The sequence below is a fragment of the Myotis daubentonii genome, chromosome 13 (assembly GCF_963259705.1).
Source record: "Myotis daubentonii chromosome 13, mMyoDau2.1, whole genome shotgun sequence".
Classification (NCBI taxonomy): domain Eukaryota; kingdom Metazoa; phylum Chordata; class Mammalia; order Chiroptera; family Vespertilionidae; genus Myotis; species Myotis daubentonii.
This window is the reverse complement of record NC_081852.1, coordinates 19,760,230-19,782,381: the sequence shown is the minus strand read 5'-3', so window position 1 is coordinate 19,782,381 and position 22,152 is coordinate 19,760,230. Positions and strand designations below refer to the sequence as shown.

Below are 22,152 nucleotides of genomic sequence, written 5' to 3'. Positions count from 1 at the left end.
ATGTTCAACATCACTAATCATCAGAGAAATGCAAATTTAAAGCATAATGAAATAATCACCTTCTACCTGTTAGAATGGCTACCATCAATAAATCAACAAACAAGTGTTGGCAGAACATGAAAAAAGAGAACCCTCATGCACCACCAGTGGGACTGCAGATTGGTGCTGCCATAGTGGAAAACAGTATGGTATGACCTCCAAAAATTAAAAATGGAACTGCCTTATGATCCAACATTCTACTTCTGGGAATATATTCGAAGAAACCCAAAACATTAATTCAAAAGAATATATGAACCCTTATGTTCATTGCAATATTATTTACAACCAACCGGGAAATGCCTAGGTGTCTATCAGTAGATGAGTGGATAAAAAAGCATTTACACAGTGGAATACTACTTGGCCATAAAAAAAAAAGAGGAAATCTTACCTTTTGTGACAGTATGGATGGACCTAGAGAGCATATACTACGTGAAATAAGCCAAAGACAAGTACCATATGATTTCACTTATATGTGGAATCTAATGAACAAAATAAGCTAAGAAAATAGAAACACAGTTATAGATAGAAAGCAGACATCTGTCAGAGGGGAGGGGAGTTGCAGGGCTGGGTGAAAAAGTGAAGGGATGAAGCAAAAACAAAACCAAACCAAAACAAAAAACTCTCATAGACACAGACAACAATATGGTGATTACCAGAGAAAAAAGGGGGTGGGAGAGGTAGAAAATGGTATAAGGGGGATAAATGGTAATGGAAGGAGACTTGACTTGGGTGATGAACACACAATACAATATACAGACTATGTATTATAGAATTGTACACCTGAACCCTATATAACTTTATTAATCAATGTCACCCCACTGGTCAGTAAAGAAAAAGAAGTTATAATAGTCAACAATTTGAGCTCTGTTTGCTACCTGCAAGTAGGCAAATTATATACATTTTTACTTAAATTAATGCTTTAGAATGTGTATTATAATCATTGTTGAAAACTGTAATTAAAGCTGTTACATAATCAGATTAGTATAAAATGTCAAAAAATATTCTAATTTCCCTCAATTTTCAAAATTCTATACCAATTTTTATTATGGGGGTAAAAAGGAATATGATGGCAGGAAAATGCAGTATCACTAATATCTTTTTTTCTTACTGTTAAAACACCCAGTAAATTTCCAATCATATTGTAACAAAATTCTAGACAATAAGATTTTCTTTCAATTAAAAGTTAAGTGAAACAGTGATTTTAAATATTAGATTCAGAAGGCCTATCTATATATAATAGGCACCCAGTCCTCTCATGCTCAGTTACTATTGCTCATGCAAAACAAGTGTAACAAAAATTTCTTAAAGAGCAAAATTTATGAAGACAAGAATTTAATTCATTAAATTACCAGGAACTGTTCATGAGATAATCTTCTCTGAAAGATATATCCCAGTTCTATTAACAGGATTTTCTGATATGCATGAGAAGGTCAAATCAGACTACATCCAAATAAAACCCAACACAGAGATAGGAGCAGCGGCCCATGCATGGAATTTATTGTGTGCTACTATTTATAAAATACTCAGATAGTCCTGCACATGCATAATATTTCCAACTCAGACAGGAGACCATACAGGATACACTTCTGGCAAACAAAACAATAGATGGTTCCGCTGCCTGGAGCTCTGAGTTGTATTCCAGGGCATGAGGGAAGCAGGCCACCAAAGTAAAGGGAAATACCAAACTACAGTGGCAATCAATACAGTTCAATAATTGTGAAAAATGAGCACATGGTTCCATTTAATTTAACCAAGCAGTTCTGTAGCTATCAAAAGAAAATGTTCAACATGCAGTCTTGACTTTTATGCCTCCATTAACATCTGAATGATTGAATAGAACCATTGTTGCTTCTATGCTGCATTGCTTAATCAAAAACATTTCCAGATCATTTTAAAATTTCCTTTGCATCAAAACATAAAAAAAAATGATAAAAAGCCAGCAGCAAATCATCCTGGTGGCTATTTAAGCAACTTGAGTACTCACAATAAACTAAAATTTCTCATAACATCTAGGTAACTTATACATGTTGTACCTGTACATCATAGGTCTATATATTAAATATTTGCAAAATGAAAACATGCATACACAAAATACGTCAAGTTTTACAGACATGATTTGAATTAAAATTTACTTTGACAATGTACAAATTTCTTCTAATGTATCTTAAATGAGTAATTCTGTAATTCTGTATTAATTTTGAAATTTAGAGGTTTTCTTTTTAAATCTCTGGGATGTAAATCTCAGAAGATCTGGACAAAAAGATTCTGAATTAGTTTTTGGATTTGTGTTCAAGTAAGAGAGTCTGTCTAGAAATAGGTTGTGCATTCATAATTAAAAAATACCAAGACTATATTACAGAATTAGCCACATTTAAGAACTATAGACCTGAGGTCAGCATTTTGTATAAACACCAACTGGGTTTCTCAGCATTTCTCAGACCATAATTCAAAATACAGCTTAGTAACCTCAGAAATGTATTTTAAGACCATGCTAGTTCACCCTTTAAAGACATTCCATGGGGGAAAATGTCCACGATAGCTCTTAGGATTGCATTTGAAGTCATGTTTGAAAAAGAAAATCTACTTCTACTGAAGGGAAAAAGAAATCTCATTTGTAAACTTAAATGTGTGAACCACAAGCATAAATGGAGGTGCAGTAGCCCTCCAACGGAAATTGCCCCAAGCCCCTTGCTCACTGCTCTCTACCTTGGCAGCGATGACCCAATCTTATCAGATAGCACAATATGTCCCAGGGCCCTCAAGCCTTCATCCAGGAAGGGGGCTGAGGTCTCAAAAGCACAATGGTTTCTCCAGAGGGATTGTGACATTTACAGTCAGCTTGGCCAACCCCTCCAGCTTCTCGGGTAATCTGTCCATTTGGGGCCCGAGATGTGAGTCCCTGGGAAGCCGTGGGTCACTGGGCACTATGGTTGCCAGTCCCGTGGTTCTCAGTGGCATGTGCGGTGTTCAGAGAATTGAAACCATCTGGTTGTACTGCATCTTTCCGGGGTGGCATTCTCTCATTGATCCTATCCAAACCCTTTGCCTCTTCAAAACTGCAGATTCTATGTGGTGGAGAGAATCCTCGTATTGCTTAACAAAATGCAAATTTGATAAGTCAGTAAATGAAAAACAATTTGAGATTTCAAAAACATAATAAGTTTTAAGAAGACATTAGCTGTACATAGTAACATTTAAATCTTATTTAATCCTATCCCCATTCCAGACTTCCCCTTAAAATGTGAAATGTTTAAAACTAAATATAGACATGACAGCATCATAGATGACAAGTGTTAGCAGAGCCTTTAAAAAAACACACACAAAAATAACCCTCCCGTCTCCAAAATCAACCTCTAGGCAATGGTCTCAGGGTCTCAGTCTGATTTCTACTACACCAATTACCCCCACCCCTGACCCCAACATCACCAGGACCATCACAGGAAGGCAGCATCCATAACAGACAAGTGAGGAGGCTAAACAAGGTTAACCCTCAACATACAAATCTGTGTCAAAAGCTTGGGAGGAGAAAAGTAAAGTTGAAATTTAGCAGATCAGACCTATCTTTAAGGCCAAGGTATCATCACTCCATCACCACCAATATGAAAAGAAAAAGGTGGGAAATGCCTCCAGGAGTTAGGTCTGTGTTTGGTTGATAGCAAAAAAATATTTATAGTTTCATATTTTAGAAGATGTCATCTTTAATTCACTGGCCATCCACTCCATGTTCATAAAAATAAATGGTAATTCTCCTCCAATTGTTATAGTTTCTCATTTACTTCATCTGGAATGATGTATCCTACATTAAAATGTGCATAGAAAAGATTTCCATACTACTGATTGTAATCTGGTTGCTTCAATATGTGTAAATCCTGGGATTCAGAGTCAGCAAAGCATTTGCCAATGTGTAATTTTAAGGCAATACGTGAATATGCTATTATTATTAGCAAACACTAGCCCAAACTGCAACAACAACAAAATCATAGTGACAGCTTCTGCACTTATGTCTAGAGTGGGTTTAACTTAGGGGAAAAATCTGAGTAGCACAGAATCATGCAAAATATGGAATAGATTTTTATATGCAACTTTAAATGCTATAATATAGCATTACATGATGTACTCTAAAGAATTCAGAAACATTAAATGCTAGTTGGATAATATACTACAAAAGGGGTAAACCCACATTGTCATTATGGAAATCAGTCCTTGTGATTAAAAAGAGAGAGAGAGAGAGAAAGAGAGAGAGAGAGAAATGTGACAAACTGGATGAGTCAGTGAGTCTGATTCATCTTGGGTTGTGCAAGGTAGGAGTAAGACACACCCACAGGACATTCTCTGATGCCCACCCACACACCACAGTTCCCTGCCCAGCGCAAGGACTCTGATCGTACCTTTTTCAGCCTCAATAGCCTCAACTGTGGCTGTACAGAAGTGAGCAGAGGCATGCAAAATGAATGAGAGAGATGAGAAGGGTCATATTGTACAGCAGAAAAGGCAATGATCACTTAAAATATTACAGTACCCCATACTACATCATCATTTACAATTTAACATAATACCCATATTAGAGAGCCCCATCCAATCCCCCTTCCTGATACAGCACAGTTTACACACAGCACTATGACAACATTGCTCAGAGCACAGAACACACAGACCTTCTGTATACACAGACACCTCAGCACCCATGCAAATGCACTCCAGTATTAATTACCCATCTTGAGTACAGTATTCTGATGGCCTTAGAATTTTCCAAGTTTATTATATCATACCCTTCACAATCGCAAGGAAATTCTCTAGGGTGAAATTATGATGGTAGAATTGTAGCAGGAGAACAAACAAGAGATTCTTTACTTTCTAAAGTAATACTCATCACCAGTTGGTTCCCTAAGATATAAACTAGGAGAAGTTAGCAATGTTCTTCCTGTTGCTTCTGATTCATAGGGCAAAGCATAAGCTGCAAAAGTTGGTATGGCTACAATGAAATTTAAGGGCAGTAAACTTGGTGAATTGCATTAAGTAGAACAGTTCTGTAGCTCTGTTGCTTGTGGGTAACCTAAAAGGACCCCCCTCTTGTCTACGAGGAACTTCCTTTCTATTCTAACATTGGTGTTCCAAATATCTAAAGATATTAATATCTATAGCCTTAATAAAATCCACTTATGTTCAGTTTATCATGAACTCAAATCTGCCACAGGTACTAATAACTTACATTCTCAAGTAAAGACAGATAAATGACTATTAACATCTTTTCAAACCCAGCAACCAACTAGAGAGGAATCAAGAGAATGAACTGAGGTCTTATGGGCAATAAAATCTAATTATTTCATGATATGAACATATACATAGGTCATATAAATAAGAGATGCATTCTTGGTAAAGCTTGTCTCTACCTCATTTAGAGAATTTCAACATATTTAGTTATACATTTTATAGTCAAAGATTCCTTTAGCTCACTTCTGGGTTCAAATTGTATAAAACACATTGAGAATGAGGACAATACTGCCTGACAATATTGCCAATCATCCACATTACCCATATAAACACACTGAGAATATTTACAACAATAATGGCATATCCCTTCTATTTTGTTTCTTCTAGAATAGGCCACTTAGGAGAATTATTCTTGAAACAACCTTTTAGCGGTACATATCATTTAGAAATAAATTTTATCCAAAACAATTTTTAATGTGAAAGGACATTGGTGAGTCTAAGGAATTAAAGTAGACTAAATTACAAAAGGTTGTTGATCTCAGCCAGATACTAAAATGAAATGGGGACCCAAAAGAAGTAGGATGAACACTGAATAAGAAAGAGAAGAATTCCTTAACCATTAAATGTAAATCAAAGCAGACATACTTATTGTATACCACTGTACAAATCACCATTTACAAAATCTAGCCCTGTACATTTGGACAATACTCTTGGAATTTTCCCAGACAGAAAACTGGGATAAATGACCTATCTTTTCTTGGCCAGCCTTAGAACACCTATTCTTCAAAATATGGACTATTTTTCTTTATAATTTAGAAACTGAACGGGGGGAAAATGCCAATCAGAATATTTTTAGAGTTTGTAGTAACAGAAGTAATTTTACATGAAATATTTTCTAACTTGTATTATATGTGGCAATTAAAAATAAAAACATGTCACTAAAAGAATTAGTATTTATTTGAGCATGTCAATAGTTTTTTTTAAGTTTTAAGGATGTCATGTGTCCTTTTTTTTTTAGTGTGTCGATAGTTTAAGTCTGCTAATAAACTTTAAAAATGATGAAATGTGACATTATACTTTTGAAATTGTTCTATGGGCTTTTAATTTGATATATAAAAATGTTTTCTAGGTCAAATGATAATCTCTGTCCTTTCCTGAGGCCTCTAAATGCTTCCAAATTCTTTGCAGAATACAAAATAGCTATCATACTCAAAACTGCATACCATGTCAAACTTGAATGTCAAACTTAGAATTAAAAGTTAATTTGAAGCAAACATTAAAGTGAAAAGAAATAGATCTGACAATGGCAAAATTCTATCTGAAAGGCACTATTTTTCCTTTCTTGGTTTTCAGTTTTATAGAACATCTTGACACGGCCTTAAAAAGTTTGAGTATAGTGCTGTCTCAAATTGTGTTCCACAGTATTACACAAGGTAAATGATCAAGAGGAATTAGACATTACTAAAAACAGAGATGGCCATATATTTTCCCATATAGGTCTTGATGAAGTTAGCAATAAAGGGCTAGATCTCCATCAAATTTCCATGAAGAAAATGCACAAAAAATATGAATATTAAATACGACTGCAATAGAGTTGTGCAATTTGTAGTAACACTTGAGAAATATCACAAATTAACATTAAAGTTATTGAGAACATAATTTTTGTTTTCTGACAACAGAACTGAGTTCTTAGAATTTAAAAACTTCCTTTTTGCAATAGTTAATTCTCAGTTATTCACATCAGGAAATGTGTCTACTAAAATTTAAAATGTTAGATAAGCTTGTAAACAAACACAAAATTGCAGCTGTTGTATGCGTTTCATGATTTGTTTCAAAATAAGTTAATCTTATGCTAGGGAAATCACTTCAACCAAATGGTCAAACCACTCTATCAAGACCCATCACTGACAGAACTAGGGAGCTATCTAGTTTTCCAAATTGGACCCCGTTAGCTCAGCACCAACCAGTAACTCACTCTATGCTAGAAATAGACAGTTCCTTCAGTAGAGTTGTCTTTCAATCCTTCCCTGAAGTTGAGGGTGATTTCAAAGTGGAAAACTGAGCTTCAGGCTGCATGCAAATTTAAAAAAACAGAAGTGCCAACTGCCAACAAAGCACTAATTAACAGGTGCCAATTGTGAAATCTGAAAGAAAGGTTTGTTGTGGAAACAACGTAAAAGTAATAATATATCCAAGGATGATTCATTTATGTATGAAATCCTTTCAGTTTTCTTTTTCTTTTCTGAACGAAGAAGGGGAAGGGTATAACATTTTTCAAGCTTATTAAAATTCATCCTTTTTCTATTAACACTGTTACAAGTTTTATTGAATGTTTAAGATTTTAGTTTGTTTCAATCAAATTCTTTTTAGTTCATTTGTCTAATGTTTGCAATATAATAAAAAATGGAGGGCAAGGGATATAAAAAAAATAAAAGCAGATTTGTAAATAAATAAAAAAAGAAGACCTCATCCAGAATAAAAATTTGAAACTACAATTTCAAAACATAGCTGTATTTCTCACATATGCCAGTGGTGGTAGCAGACAACACAATAACATATAAAATACAACATAAATAGGCTCAAGTAGAAATTATTTGTCTACAGGAAATATTATTTTTATTTATTTAAGCATTTATTATGAGATTGAGTGAAATGAAATTGTGAAAAACCAATCTAATTTAAATTTATCTTAAACTTTAAATTAAAATTTCCTTTTGTTTTTGCTTTAGACATTTCCTAATTATAACACCAAAAAGAAATTGTTAATCATGACTAAGGAAAACATTGGATCTGTTGCTGCCTGTTTTAATAAAGCAGTGACCCTTGGAGGGCTGTCAAAAGTGGCTACAATAAAACATCAATTAAGCTTTCGTATCACATTTTTGCTTTCCAACCACAAGGGAAAGAAATCTAGACTTTGAGTTACTGTGCATAGTCTACAACATTCACAACACTCTCTTCTATTTAATCTGTAATGGGCTTTCAAAAAGTTAACCCAGTGTTTTACACAAATATTTACTAAAAAAAAAAAAAAAAAGGTTTTTTTAAAAAATATAAAATATTCAATGAGCCAGATTACAGGAATGCTTTACGTATAATTCTTTTTATTTTCATGCAAAATAAAGGCACACTTAATAACACCCTTTCGATTTTGACTTACAGGATTTAAATTTAACCCCTTATAACAATGACTTAATATCTAATGTTACATTCATGTTCAGAATGCACAAAGTGCAGCAACTGGAATGCAGCAAACTTCAAAACAAGGTGCTACAAAGTTGCTTCTACATCAAAAGGCAGACAAGTGTCTGATAGAGTAATTTAATTTAACATACTTTTACAGACATACAGCTAACCTAAAGAAAGACAGACAGATTTAGGAAAGCAGCTACATCTGCAGAGGAAGAAAACAGCATGTTACAGACAGTCGATTATACATAGAACATTTGACAAACACCACAGAAAACAAACTTTGGCATCATTTACCAGGGTACAAAACCTTGCACAAATCTTTTAGCAAGTAAGTGCATAAGTAATGTTCTGGGGCCCAAGCATATTATTACTTCTAAAATTAAGTATCTGATAATAAAAGCATAGTCGAATACAATTACATAAATTAAAAAAAATAAGAAAGTTGAAATTACATTTCCATTTTAGTAATACGATATAGCATATCCTGGATTCACATTCTGAAACTGGGGCTTTTAAAAGAAAAGGGTGAATGAAATCGATAAATAAATAAAGTAAATAAATATTTCAGACATTATGATATGATCTGCTCCCATATCATTTCATGAAAAGCTGAGAGACTATTATTTTCAATTGAAATGAATACTCATTCTGTCAATTTTCTGCCCTGCTCAGGTTATTAATCAGATACTACCTATCATAGAGTATTCTACCTATGTCAGCTGCTGAGACAGGAACTAAAAAGCAGAAGGAATTCCCTGCATGCATTATGTGTATTGTTAGCAAAAGAGTGAGGTGTGCCCCAGTCCATCTGAGGCACAGCAAGTTGCATAACATCATTACCACTTTGCAGGGTCTGCCGTCCTCCAGCCAACACTCCACTAGGCAACATTCCTGTGGGAGTCAGACCCTTGAGTGTCAGCACACTTTCACTCTCCTCCCTATAGCAGAGATATAACAAACATCAGAGACATCCAATAAGTTCTTAGTTTAAAAGAGAAGACAGGCCCAGATATAGCCCATGTATGTAATTTATGATGTGCATTACTATTACCATATTTTCCTCAATTGCAAGATATACGTTTTCCCCTATTCTAAATGCTTCAGATATGAGGTTGTACCTTACTACTGAGGCATACATTGTTTTTTCTGAAAACCTTTATTAAATAAATATATGGTAAGGTTTATCATCAATGGGACTGACCCATTCATGTGTACCCTTCCTAGATGAGCCCCAGGAAGACAATTTGTGTCTCCAACAAAAGGGACTTCTTATACAGATGAGCAAGTTCATAAAAAATACTCTAAGAAGTGGCCCTTTCCTTCTTAGCTTGCTTTAATTTTCAATGTATAGATTCTTTTATCACAAAGGACAAGAGATACCAAAGGTGAATAATCACAAGGGTCAAAAACCCTAGTTTCAAAGGAACCTGTTCCCCTCTTCAATGTGTAAATGTAGAACTTCTTTACAGGGAGAATACTACTATACTGTTTTTAGATGACAAACAGGACACTGCTTGTTAACAAAGTACAATACAAATAATTTCTCTGAAACAAATAATTAGAAAAATGTATCATTACCTGAGAACAGAGAAGACTCTTGCCATCTTGCCAATTGCTCGAATTTTGTTTCTTATGATTTCTTTCCGAGCGGCAGCTGAACCTACTTTCAATGGAATAAATAAAGACTCAGGTTTAGGGCATTGACTTGCACCATTCTATTAGCCCAGGGGTTCTCAACCTTCTGACCCTTTAAATACAGTTCCTTATGCTGTGACCCCCAACCATAAAATTATTTTCGTTGCTACTTCATAACTGTAATATTGCTACTGTTATGAATCGTAATGTAAATATCTGATATGCAGGATGGTCTTAGGCGAACCCTGTGAAAGGGTCGTTTGACGGCCAAATGGGTCGCGACCCACAGGTTGAGAACCGCTGTATTAGCCTGTTCCACACTCATCTGAACCAACACCAGGCCCCTGCCACCAGCTCAAATGGAGGAGACTAGATAAACTCATGTCAAAAAGCTTCTTACTCCTTTAATGTTTAGCTCGGCATTGATCTAATACTGGGATCTGATACAGATGAAAATGAAAAGTAACCCATAAACTTTATGACTCTCGCACTACTGAATAATTAATAAAACGGCAATGGGAAAGAAACTACAACCCAACCTGTATCACAAAACAAATGACAAAAAAAAATGGTAACAACCCTACAGTCTTTGTTTAATTCTCATGAGAGCCAATGGCATGCAGACTAACAGAAAAAACTGGTAGTAGCCTATAATTTTCTGTTTAACTATTATAAAAGCCTTTGACATGCAGGCTGGGGAAATATCTCATTATGCTATGACAAAATAAGCTCCCTTGCTCTCTAAAAATAATGGTATGAAGCCACTACTATGCAGGTGACCCAGAACTAAGGGCCATACAAGGCATTTCAACAACAATGTGCATCTCAACCTCATAAACTATGTATCTTGTAAGGTCATACAAATATATACTAGTTCTTGCCTCCCTAAGTGAGTATGGCACAAAGAGAGTGTGAGCAATGAGAAAAGACTCCCTAAAAAATATCTAAAGGATCACTAATACTTCATTTCTTTCTTTCTTTCATATTTCATTTTCTCTCTCTCCTTCCTTTTGAGAATTTTTATTACTTTATTTGAGCCAAAAATGAGGACAATTGCTGAGGAGCAAGATCTCATATGCTCTCTAATGCTTAATTTCTAAAGGGTTAGCTGTGCTGTCTATCACTGATACAGAAGAGAACATACCAAAATAACTGAATATTTAGCTGATGAAACACTAAAAAGAACAATAATCTCAGTCCTGTCATCTCATATACAGCATCTAGAATCACTCTGGACCCAAGAGTGTGGTTTCTTAGAGCTGTGCTTCAGCATGATGAAAACACACATAGGGAAGCACCATGGTTGAGAAGAAAGTTAAGGAAAGGTTAAAGACACTGGACCAAAAGGGGCCTTAGGTATACCAAGATTTGAACAATTATAGTCTTCTGGGCTAGAGCATCTCATTTAAAATTCAAGCATCCCACAAACATATATAATTAAAAACTAAGACGATGACTGGACCTTACTGCAAGGAAACAGAAAAAAAAATCCAATCTCAAAAGATGAAAACAAAAGACACATTTTAGAGAAAATAGGCTCCATGACCATCTTTATGGTGCTATGAAGGGCAATATTATGAGTACTAAAGCTACAGCTTTTACAAGTCCAAAATGGTATTGGTACCATGGCACCACACAGGTATTTTTAAGATGAAACAAAACAAAACAAAACAAAACAAAAACTAAAAGTCTCAGAATTGTAGAATATTAGAATTTGAAAAGACATTAAAGATATTGCAAAGTTCAATCTCCTCATTTTATAGACAAATAAATCAAGTTTACTCAGTATTTTATCCAAGGATATAAAGTAAGTCTGAGTCTCCTAAAATAAATTAATATATACATTTTGTTTTAAAATTGACAAAATTTTTTAAATAGCTAGGAAAGGGGTATGGGATGGGGGAAGATGACTGTAATGAAGTATATTGAATTTTCAGTCTTAATTTATATACCTGTAAAACTGAATACTATGTAAACTACGGATTTCAAATTTAAAAATTCATTGGAATATAAACGCATTGTACAAATCAGGATTTTAAATCAGTCTACAAACACATCATGCATAATATTAAAGTAAATGTCCACAGTAAAATTACTTTGGGGAATAGACAGACAATCAAACACCCCTAATCATGCAGGGAAAAGTACAAAACATTACAAATAAGCAAAAGAATGAAATTTAAAAACAAGAGGGATGAAAAAGAGGGGAAAATATTTTCATGCACAGAAAGACAGATATCTTGGAATATGACTTCTAAAAACACCAAATTCTAACTTAGATAAAACTTAAACTAAATTTTCACAAGGCCCAAGAGGACTCTGCATAAATAGTACTCAATGAATGTGCTGACTTACATGGACATGAGGACAACTTATGAAGTCATATTTCAAAACAATGTTACTCTGTCTGGTCTGTACCTTTTTTATTGCCATATATGAGCCGTTCTTCAGATGGAGAGTCCAGAAAAAAGGAAGTGAATGATGGAAAAAAGGTGGTTGAGACAAATAAAAAGATAGAAATTTAACTTGGCAGTGGTACTGAAGAATGAATGTAGAAAGAGAGAAAAATGAAGACCCTCATATTTGAAATTTGAAAAATGTAGTATTGTAGGATGTGGTAAATAAAAGAAGGATGCCACTGTATAGAGCTCTAAAGGAAAGATTCTTAAAAGATATGTGTTCAGAAGAAATTAGGGACAGAATGAGTATAATATTTAGTGAGAGTAGACAAATTAGGGACAAAAATACATGTGAAAACACATAAGACTGATAAAAGACTGTGCTAACAACAATTGCACATTTATATTAATACCCCTAAAGAAATGTATCACTCATGGAAGTATGTTAAGTGAAAGGTAATGACACAAATATGATACAAACTCATGTGGTTCTTCAAGGACACCAACATCTGCAAAATCTGTAGTATATACAGAGAAATGTAGGTAACTTTATTAACTACCTCGGTGGAAAACCTCACCCACTCCCAATGAAGGAAAGACTAAGCCTCCCGCACTTCATAATAACAAGAGCACACAACTTCTTGAATCTGAAGCGTAGAATCTTTGCTCATACTCAGGATCAATAGTATGTGCTTTTTGTTCCTAATAGAATCTGGAAGTTTGAGGGACAACTTTTTGCAGAAATAGTGACAGACTGTTTCAAAGCAAGTAATAGCTCTAAGAGTAAGCAGCAGAGATGTTTCATCTGGGCTTTCCATATCTTCCATTCTAATGCTGAGTGAGGTACATGATTCCAATTATAGGAAATGCAAAGTTTTAGTTTAGTAAAACTAAAGTACATATGAGTTATGTATTTTCTTTACCAAACTCAAGATATCACAAAAATCAGTGTTCAAAAATTCTTTAACGATTAAATAATACCTCTAAAATGAATGCTATGTGCATTTATACATGCAATATGTTTATGCAAATATTTGACTTAACAATAACCCCACACATACATTATTAAACAATACAGAAAACCAAAGGCCATAACTTAAAAAGGAAAAGAATCTTATTCCTTCACTCAATTTCAAACCTGAATATGCAAAAATTACTCTTTCCTTCCTGCTACTGGGAAATCTCCAATCTTGCTCTCTCCCTTTTCCCACAGAAAAGCTAAACCTTTATTCTGTCTCTACAGAAATCCCTGCCCAACCAAGTTTTATTTCTAAGTTGGATTTCTCCCCAGGCCCAGTCCATAGGATGGTTCCATTGCTGAATAGAAAAAGGAGGAGAGGACAGAAGACATGCTATCATGGTGAAAAGAAGGAAGAAAAGATGAACAGAGTTTTGGGAAAGAAATGAAGAAATATGAGTAAGAAAGAAAAATAAACCTATTTCCGGAGCTCTTTTCCCTATCCCAGCCCAGTACCTATCCTAATTTTCTCTCCCTTTCCTCATTCCTCAGTGTTCTTCCTCCACTAACTCACTCTCATTCCCCCATGCAGACTCTAAGACCCATACTCTTAAGATTTTCTTGGGAGTCCTTGCTTCTAATACCTGAGTATAAAGGTGAAGAAAAAAGGAATTCATTTTAGTTTCTTATAGACACACTGTCATAAATAGGGCTACCAATTTTTAAATTACTTAAGAGTGGGAAAGAATCTTCATCCTATTATTCCCTCAATCTACAGATGAGAAGATCCTGATAAATTAGGTAACTTTTCCAGGATTACACAGCTAGAAGTATAATGGTAGCGCTGAGACACCTGACCCACTGATCCTTTCCACACTGCCTCTTTAATAATCAAATGTGATTCATCCCCGGAGGGTAAGAATGATATAACAATTGCATGAATAAGCATAATTTATCATTGACAGGGAAAATATTGATAAGACACATTAAATCTCAGAACTATAATAATAGTACTTTATATTTCCAATCAAATTTCCAAAAAAGATTTAGTGTCTATATTCATATAAATCATAGGTATTTAAACCACATACTATCCTAGACTTAACAGAAACTTTTTTTCTTTTTATTATAGGAAGAGGACTGAAGCATTACCTAGCATCACTCCTATTTAACATACTATTAGCAATATTGATATAATTTTTAAAGAATAAAAGGGAACAATATAGAAAATAAATAGTATCAGCTTTTTGATAATGACTTATTTTTAAGTTAAGAGAAACAAAATAAAAATTATCATAGGAAATAATTTTTCTGATCTAAGCTGTTGAACACTGGATAAACCCACAAATATGTCATTACTTTATATATTCTCAGAGATAACCAGTTATAATAGTAATAGTAATAAGAATATAAAATATTAAAGTATTAATTTAACTTGAGAATAACAGATTTTTTTCAAAGAAAAATTATAATTTTAAATGGAATAATTATGTATTAAATAGAGTAATTATAGTAAGATAGTAAGTGAACTAATTATATAGAGCAAAAGAGCTTGATCTTAGTTTGGAAAACTAAATTTTTTTAAACTTCCTAGATTTAGATATTGTTTTTTGTTAATCCTCACCCAAGGATATTTTTCTGTTCATTTTTAGAGAGAGTGGAGGGGGAAGAGACAGAGAGAAACATCAATGTGAGAGAGACACCTCAATTGGTTTTCTCCCGCATGAGCTCCGACCAGAGCCAGGGATAGAACCTACAACCGAGCTAAGTGCCCTTGACCGTAATCAAACCCAGGACCCTTCAGTCTGAGGGCCGACGCTCTATCCACTGACCCAAACAGGCTAGGGCTAGATATGGTTTTAATATAACCCAATGAAAACTCATACTAGGTATTTCACAGAATTTGGCAAATTAACACAAAAATGTATCTGGAAATATTAGTGGGCTATGTACCAAAAATTATTTCAGTCATATCAATACCTATAACATTATGAAGTAGTTACCATTATCTTCACTTAGAAGATAAGAAAATTGAGGCTCAGAAAGGTTGAGTAACTTACTGAGGCCACACAGCCATTATAAGGAACTAGAATCTGAACCCAGATCTAGCCTTAAAAAGGTGGTAGAACAGGGAAAAGAAATACTTAATTAAAACTATTTAAAAACTGTATAGCCCAGCCAGGGTGGCTCAGTGGTTTAGCATCAACCTAGGAACAAGGAGGTCATAGTTTGATTCCTGGTGTGGGCACATGCCTGGGTTGTGGGCTTGGTCCCCAGTGGGGGGCATGCAGGAGGCAGTCAATCAGTAATGATTGCTCATCATTGATGCTTCTATCTTTCTCTCCTCCTTTCCTCTCTGAAATCAATAAAAAATATTTTTAAAAAATTGTATGGAAAAGACAAATATGAAACATGTTAAAATTAAAAACTTGTACACAAACATGAAAAAGAGAGATAATCAAAATAAGGAAAAATAAGTATTATTCAGTAAAGCCCCCCCCCCCAAAAAACTACATAATTTATTTTACTCTGTTATAACAAACTAAAGTGAAAAAAAGCATATCTCTGCCTGCCACCAACAGACGGCAATTGCAGACACTTGCACACAGACACTTTGAACAGATGGGCTTACAACAGGGTTTAAGAATCAAACCTGTTTGTAAATAGAGAAATATCAAAATAGTTTTTACTCAGATTTTACTCGGTAAGTGGTCAACTGAAATGGATGGTTTACACTGTTAGAAAAGTAGACAGTAATTTCTTCCCTTAACTTCAAGGAAATGTAAATTAAATGTAAATTAAACCAACTATAATTTCTTACTATATAGCCACCAAGCAAAATAAGTAAAAATGAGCAAAATCCAATGAGGTGGGCCTGTGGAGAAATAGATCTATGGATTTGTTGCTAGAAGCACTTTATACTGGTTCAGTTCTTCTGCAAAGTAATCTGGCAATTCATAGCTAAAATAATAAAGCTAAAATTTATATTCTTTACTCTATAATGCTCTTCTATAAATTTATTCCAAGAAGGAAAATAAAAACTATTCTACAAATGTTTATTATGTTATTCATAATAGGATATCTTAAGTTACCCAAATGCCAAAAAATATGAAATTAACTATGAAAACTATTATATATTAATACTTAGAAATAAGTAGTCATTAAATTTTACCAATATACAAACCACGTTTAATACATGGGAACATTTTATATACTGCTTATAACTATGAAAAGTATGCTACAACAAAGAGATGAAGGGATATGGAAGAAAATGAAGTTTTTAGCTCATAAGTTATTTATGTACTTATTTACTCAATGAATTAAGTTTAAATAAATATTTAAATTTAAAAGTTTAAAATAAAAATTTCAAAACAAAAAATAAAAGGAATTTTGTTTCTGTATCTGTAGTATTTATACTACAAATGCACATTAGGTACAAAGGCTGATTGGCTTTCCTAAGAACTAACAACCCTGTATTGGTATAACCTTGTTTCTATGGAAAATATGCTTTCTGAATCTCAAACTTAACCAGCCTGTGATTTCTTAGAACACAACTGCTCACTCATAAGTTGGGACAGCCTACTTTTCTTTTTGGAAAGAAGTAACAACAAAATTTTGATGCACTAAGCAATATTGTGCCAATAAAACAAAGAGCATTTTTATCCTTCCTTCTCTAAGCAGTGTCTATATTCATGAAGAACCACATCCTTTTACACCTTCAGTTTTCCTTTCCTTCTGTTCTTTCTTCCAAATTCTCCTTTCCCCAAAATTCATCTTCTTCCCCATACAAACAAATGAACAAAAATAAAATCATTAAAGTTATTTTAAAAATCTTAAAATAAATAGTATCTGAAAAAGTGACTGTTACTTATCAAATAGCATAGTCATTTGAGATCAATGACTAAATTTTGCAAAAGAGTGTGTACTGAAGCTGGCAGTTCAAAAGATACCATTTCACAATGAAAAAAATAGTAAAATGAATAATCATACCATCAAACTGGTCTTCACCTTCAGTCATCAGTTCATCATCAGAGCAAATACTCAGAACATTCACCAACATTTCTGTCACTATTCCAAAGGAAAAAAAGAAAACACAAAGTTACACATTAACTGCTTACATTCAACTATCTACATATATATACACAGCAACTATTTATATAAATGGTCAAATGATTGACCTAAGACTAACACATTCTGATAGAAGGAATGACAAAATTAAAAGACATAAAGGCTTTCAAAATGAAAGAAATTCAATGGATAACAACTCTGAGAGAGATACTTTATGGAATAAATTTTTAGGTCTCTCAGGGGGAAAAAAAGAAGTCCTACAGAGATAAAAAAAAAAAAACCACACACACACACAAAAAAACAAAAACAACAACAACGAAAAAAACACCATCTACGTATATACATTTAAATTCCTCATTTATGGATACATCATTAAGGAGTAAGAAAAAAATCATAGCACAGTTCCACTGTTGCAAAAAAGTCCTAGGATTCAATCTCTCTCTTAAAATTTATTTATTTTAATTTAAATTATTTATAGTTTAAAGTATTACACGTCTCCTTTTCCCCCCATTGACCTCTCCCCAGAGGACTCTTAAAATCTGGCTCCAACAACTCTCCTGAAACTTAATTCTTAAGATTATCAATGACTATCTAACAATCTGAATCCATAATTTGTTCTTAGGCTTAATTCACCTTTACCATTCTATATATTTTTCTCTTGGTTTCCAGAATTCTACTCTTATGGTTTTTCTACCTTTAGATTACCCCCCTCCCCAAGTTTGGATATTCTGAAGACTCTCTCTGCAGTCATGTTCTTTTTATATACTCAAGTTTCTTAGTGATTTTATTACAATATAGTTTCAAGTATCAACTTTTTGAAGACAATTCCAAATTCTGTATCACCAGTCTTGACCCCCTTTCTTGCAAAATGGATTTCCTTGCTGGTTTTATTGGCAACCATCCAACTCTTTGTATATTGTCTGTTTCCCCCTACTGGAATGAAAGCTTCATGAGTGCAGGGGACTGTTTTGTTTGCTGCTGTATCCCCAGAGCCTAGAACAGTGCCTGGCACATGACAGGTATTCAATAAGTATCTGACAGATGAGTAAATAAAAAAGAAAGGTATAATAAATTTCAATTAATAAATAAAAATGTCTATTCAATCTTCTGATGGCAACTAGAAATGGACAGCTCTGGGATTCATATATGAAAGTCCAATCCCTACTCTCCAAAAGCTTACTAACTACTGAAGAATATATATGTGTGTATATTATATATGCATGCCACAGAAGAGTGATGAGCACAGCACTATGCTGTAAGTATATAGAGGTATGCCAAAGATATGCTAGGGAAAGGAAAGCTTTTGGTAAAAGAATCATGAAGTAGTTTACCCAGGTGGAAAGGGCAGATAAGACATTCTAAAACAAAAGTTAGAAAAACATGAAGTAGTCATATAGATCAATGGGATACAACTGAGAGTTCAGACATAAAACCTCACATTTAAGATCAATTGATTTTTGACAGGGGTGCTAAAAAAATTCAGTGGGGAAACAATAGTCTCTTCAACAAATGGTGTGGAGGAACTGAATATCCACATGCAAAGAATGAAATTGCACATACTTACCACTTCACATCATACACAAAAATTTACTCAAATTGGATCAAAGACCTAAATATATCTGATAAGGGACTTGCATCTAAAATATATAAAGAATTCTTACAACTAAATAATAAGACAAATAATCCATTAAAATGAATAAAGGATTCAAATAAACATTTCTTTTTTAAAAAATATATTTTTATTGATTTCAGAGAGGAAGAGAGAGAGTGAGAGAAACATCAATGATGAGAGAGAATCATTGATCAGCTGCTTCCTGCATGCCCCACACTGGGGATCAAGCCAGGAACCCGAGCTTATGCCCCGATAGGGAATCAAACCATGACTCCTGGTTCATAGGTCAACACTCAACCACTGAGCCATGCTGGCTGGGCCAAATAAACATTTCTTCAAAGAAAATATTCAAATGGCCAATAGGCACATGAAAATATGTTCAACATCATTATTCATTAGGAAAATACAAATCAAAGCTACAGTGACAGATAACTTCATATCCAATATGATGACTATAATAACACGATAAATAATAAATAAAAGTTGGCAAGTAAATGAAAATATTGGAACTATTATATACTGCCAGAGAGATTGTAAAATGGTACAGCTGCTTTGGAAAAGGGTTTGGTCAATCCTCCAAAGGTCAAACATCCATATGACCCAGCAATTTTACTCCCAGTTCTATACCTAAGAAAAGTGAAAACATATATCCACACAAATACTTGTACACAAATGTTCATCACAGCATCCATATATATATATATATATAAAAGCCAAGCAACTGGAACGACCAAATGACCAGTTGCTATGACGTGCACTGCAGCTAGGCCGGCCAGGGGAAGGGCCATGTGAGGTTGGGGGGTCCCAATCGGCACCCCTCAACCTCCCATGGCCCCTCCCCCAACCAGCCCAGCCCTGATCGGCCCCCATCAAGATAGGCCGGCCAGACCTCACCCATGCATGAATTCGTGCACTGGGCCTCTAGTTATTCACAATAGTCAAAAAGTGGAAACAACCAACTGTCCATCCGCTGATGAATGGATAAACAAAATGTGGTATAGCCATACAACAGAATATTATTTGGTCACCAAAAGGAATGAAGTACTTATTCATGCTACAACAGGGGTGAACCTTGAAAATATTATGGAAAGAAGCCAGTCACAAAAGACCACATATTGATTATATGATTCCGTTTATATAAAATGTTCAGAATAGGCAAATCTATGAAGACAGAAAGTAGAGTAGTGGTTGTTCAGGGCTGGCAAGGAGAGGTGGAAGGAAACCAGGAGTGACTGCTAATGGATACAGGGTTTCTTTGAAGAATGATGAAAACGTTTCAAAATTGACTGTGTTAAAAGATGCACAATTCTGTGAATATAGTAAGAAAACATTGGATCGTACAATTTGAACAGGTTAACTGTACAGCATATGAATTACCTCCATGAAACTATTATGAAAACATACAGAAAAAGTGTGAAGGCGTGAAACTGAGAGAGCACAATACATTTAGGAGATTGGCTGTGCTGTGCTGTGTTATGGCTAGAACATAGAGAATATGAAATAGAAAGGCAAGAAATGGGGCTAAAGAGAAAGTAGGGAAAGTCCAAAAACCTTGTGTGACAGGTTAAAGTTTATCTTGAAAGCTACCAGAGGGAGAGGAAGCTGACTAGTGACATAAAGGATGTTTGAGTGCTTTTAAGAGCCCAGCTAGCCCAGCTGGAATGGCTCTGTGGTTGAGCATTGACCTATGAGCCAGGAGGTCACTGGTTCCATTCCTGGTCAGGGCAAATGCCCGCGTGGCAGGCTCAATCCCCAGTAGGGGGTGTGCAAGAGATAGCCGATCAATGATTCTCTTTCATCATTGATATTTCTATCTCTCTATCTTCCTTCCTCTCTGAAATCAATTAAAAGAGAAAAAAATATATATTTTATATGTATAAAAATATATACATATAATAAATATATGTATATATATATTTTAACAGCCCAGCTAATGCTAGAAATCAAAGGGTGGTACCTATTTATAAGGCTGTATAAATATCTTCAGCAGTGCTCTATACCCTGGTTATAAGAACAGAGATAATGGGTGGCTGGACTTTACTGGGGCCGAGTTCTAGGACAAGCGAAATAGAAAAACAAGAGATAAAGGAGTTTGAGGGTGTACTAAGAAGGAAGAGAGGGAAGGAGGGCTCTGACTAAAAATAATAGACATGGTCAAAGGCTGAGTGATTCCAATGAAGCTTATATAACCAGAATGAGGGATTGCTAGAATAACAGGGGTTTTCATCAGAGCGTGTTAATGATAGTGTCATATCATTACCAGATTCAAAACATCCAAGTTATCTTTAACCATTCCCTCCCCTTAAACATGCATTAGTGTTAAGTCTCACTGATTCTACTTCTACAATTCTTACAGTTCTCCCCTGCTTTCCATTCCTAATCCTACCAGAGTTTCATTATGTTTCCATTTGATTCTTGATGTAGCTTCATAACAGGTCTCCCAACCTTTAGTCTTTCTTCCAGTCCATTTCACCAAAATAATTTTTCTAAGTAACTATCATGGTCATATTCTGTTTCAATTGCTCCCCACCATTTATGAAAGTTCCAAATTCTCTGTATGGTGATCAAGAGCCTCATGACCTAGACATGACTTAGCTTTTCATTATTTTCCTCTACTGTTCTCCATACATCTTACTAGCTAATCAGACTGAACCCCTCAACATTTGTCAGTGGCCTTATGCTTTCTTGCTTTCAGACTCAGGTTCAGGAAGATCTCTTACCTAGAATTCTCATGCCCTTATGTACCAGCACAATTCCACCATTCTTCGAGTCCCAGACCAATGATACTTTAATCCCTCTGACAAATATAATCTCCTTTCTCTCTTAATTGCTATAAAACTATGCTTGTCTAAGACTGCTCACGGTATTATATTTTATCATTATTTATGTAGCTTAAATCCCTTATTAATCTGCAAAGAATCATATCTTACTTTATTTTTGTATCCTAAGTACCTTGAATAAAACACACTTTCAAAAGAACATCTGGTAAAGGAATAAATCTTACAAGTATGACCTTCTATGGAAGATCACAACATAGTGGA

At 34.5% G+C, this 22,152-nt stretch overlaps 1 protein-coding gene across 8 annotated transcripts in view; it reads right to left on the bottom strand.

The window, feature by feature from the left end:
- Positions 1-1,508: 1,508 nt before the first annotated feature.
- PPP3CB (protein phosphatase 3 catalytic subunit beta) overlaps positions 1,509-22,152 on the bottom strand; it is a 52,136-nt gene continuing 31,492 nt past the window's right edge. For 2 of the 8 annotated variants that reach the window (XM_059662388.1, XM_059662394.1), the window contains exons 10-15: positions 17,422-17,499; positions 12,493-12,519; positions 10,018-10,102; positions 9,280-9,377; positions 4,428-4,457; positions 1,509-3,132 (exon numbers count right to left, since the gene is read on the bottom strand). In XM_059662388.1, coding sequence (XP_059518371.1) covers positions 2,954-3,132; positions 4,428-4,457; positions 9,280-9,377; positions 10,018-10,102; positions 12,493-12,519; positions 17,422-17,499 — 497 coding nt within the window. In that variant the 3' untranslated portion in view covers positions 1,509-2,953. Of the gene's footprint in view, positions 3,133-4,427; positions 4,458-8,331; positions 8,642-9,279; positions 9,378-10,017; positions 10,103-12,492; positions 12,520-17,421; positions 17,500-22,152 lie in introns of those variants that run through there. The other 6 variants (XM_059662391.1, XM_059662389.1, XM_059662390.1 and 3 more) reach the window with 6 other exon arrangements.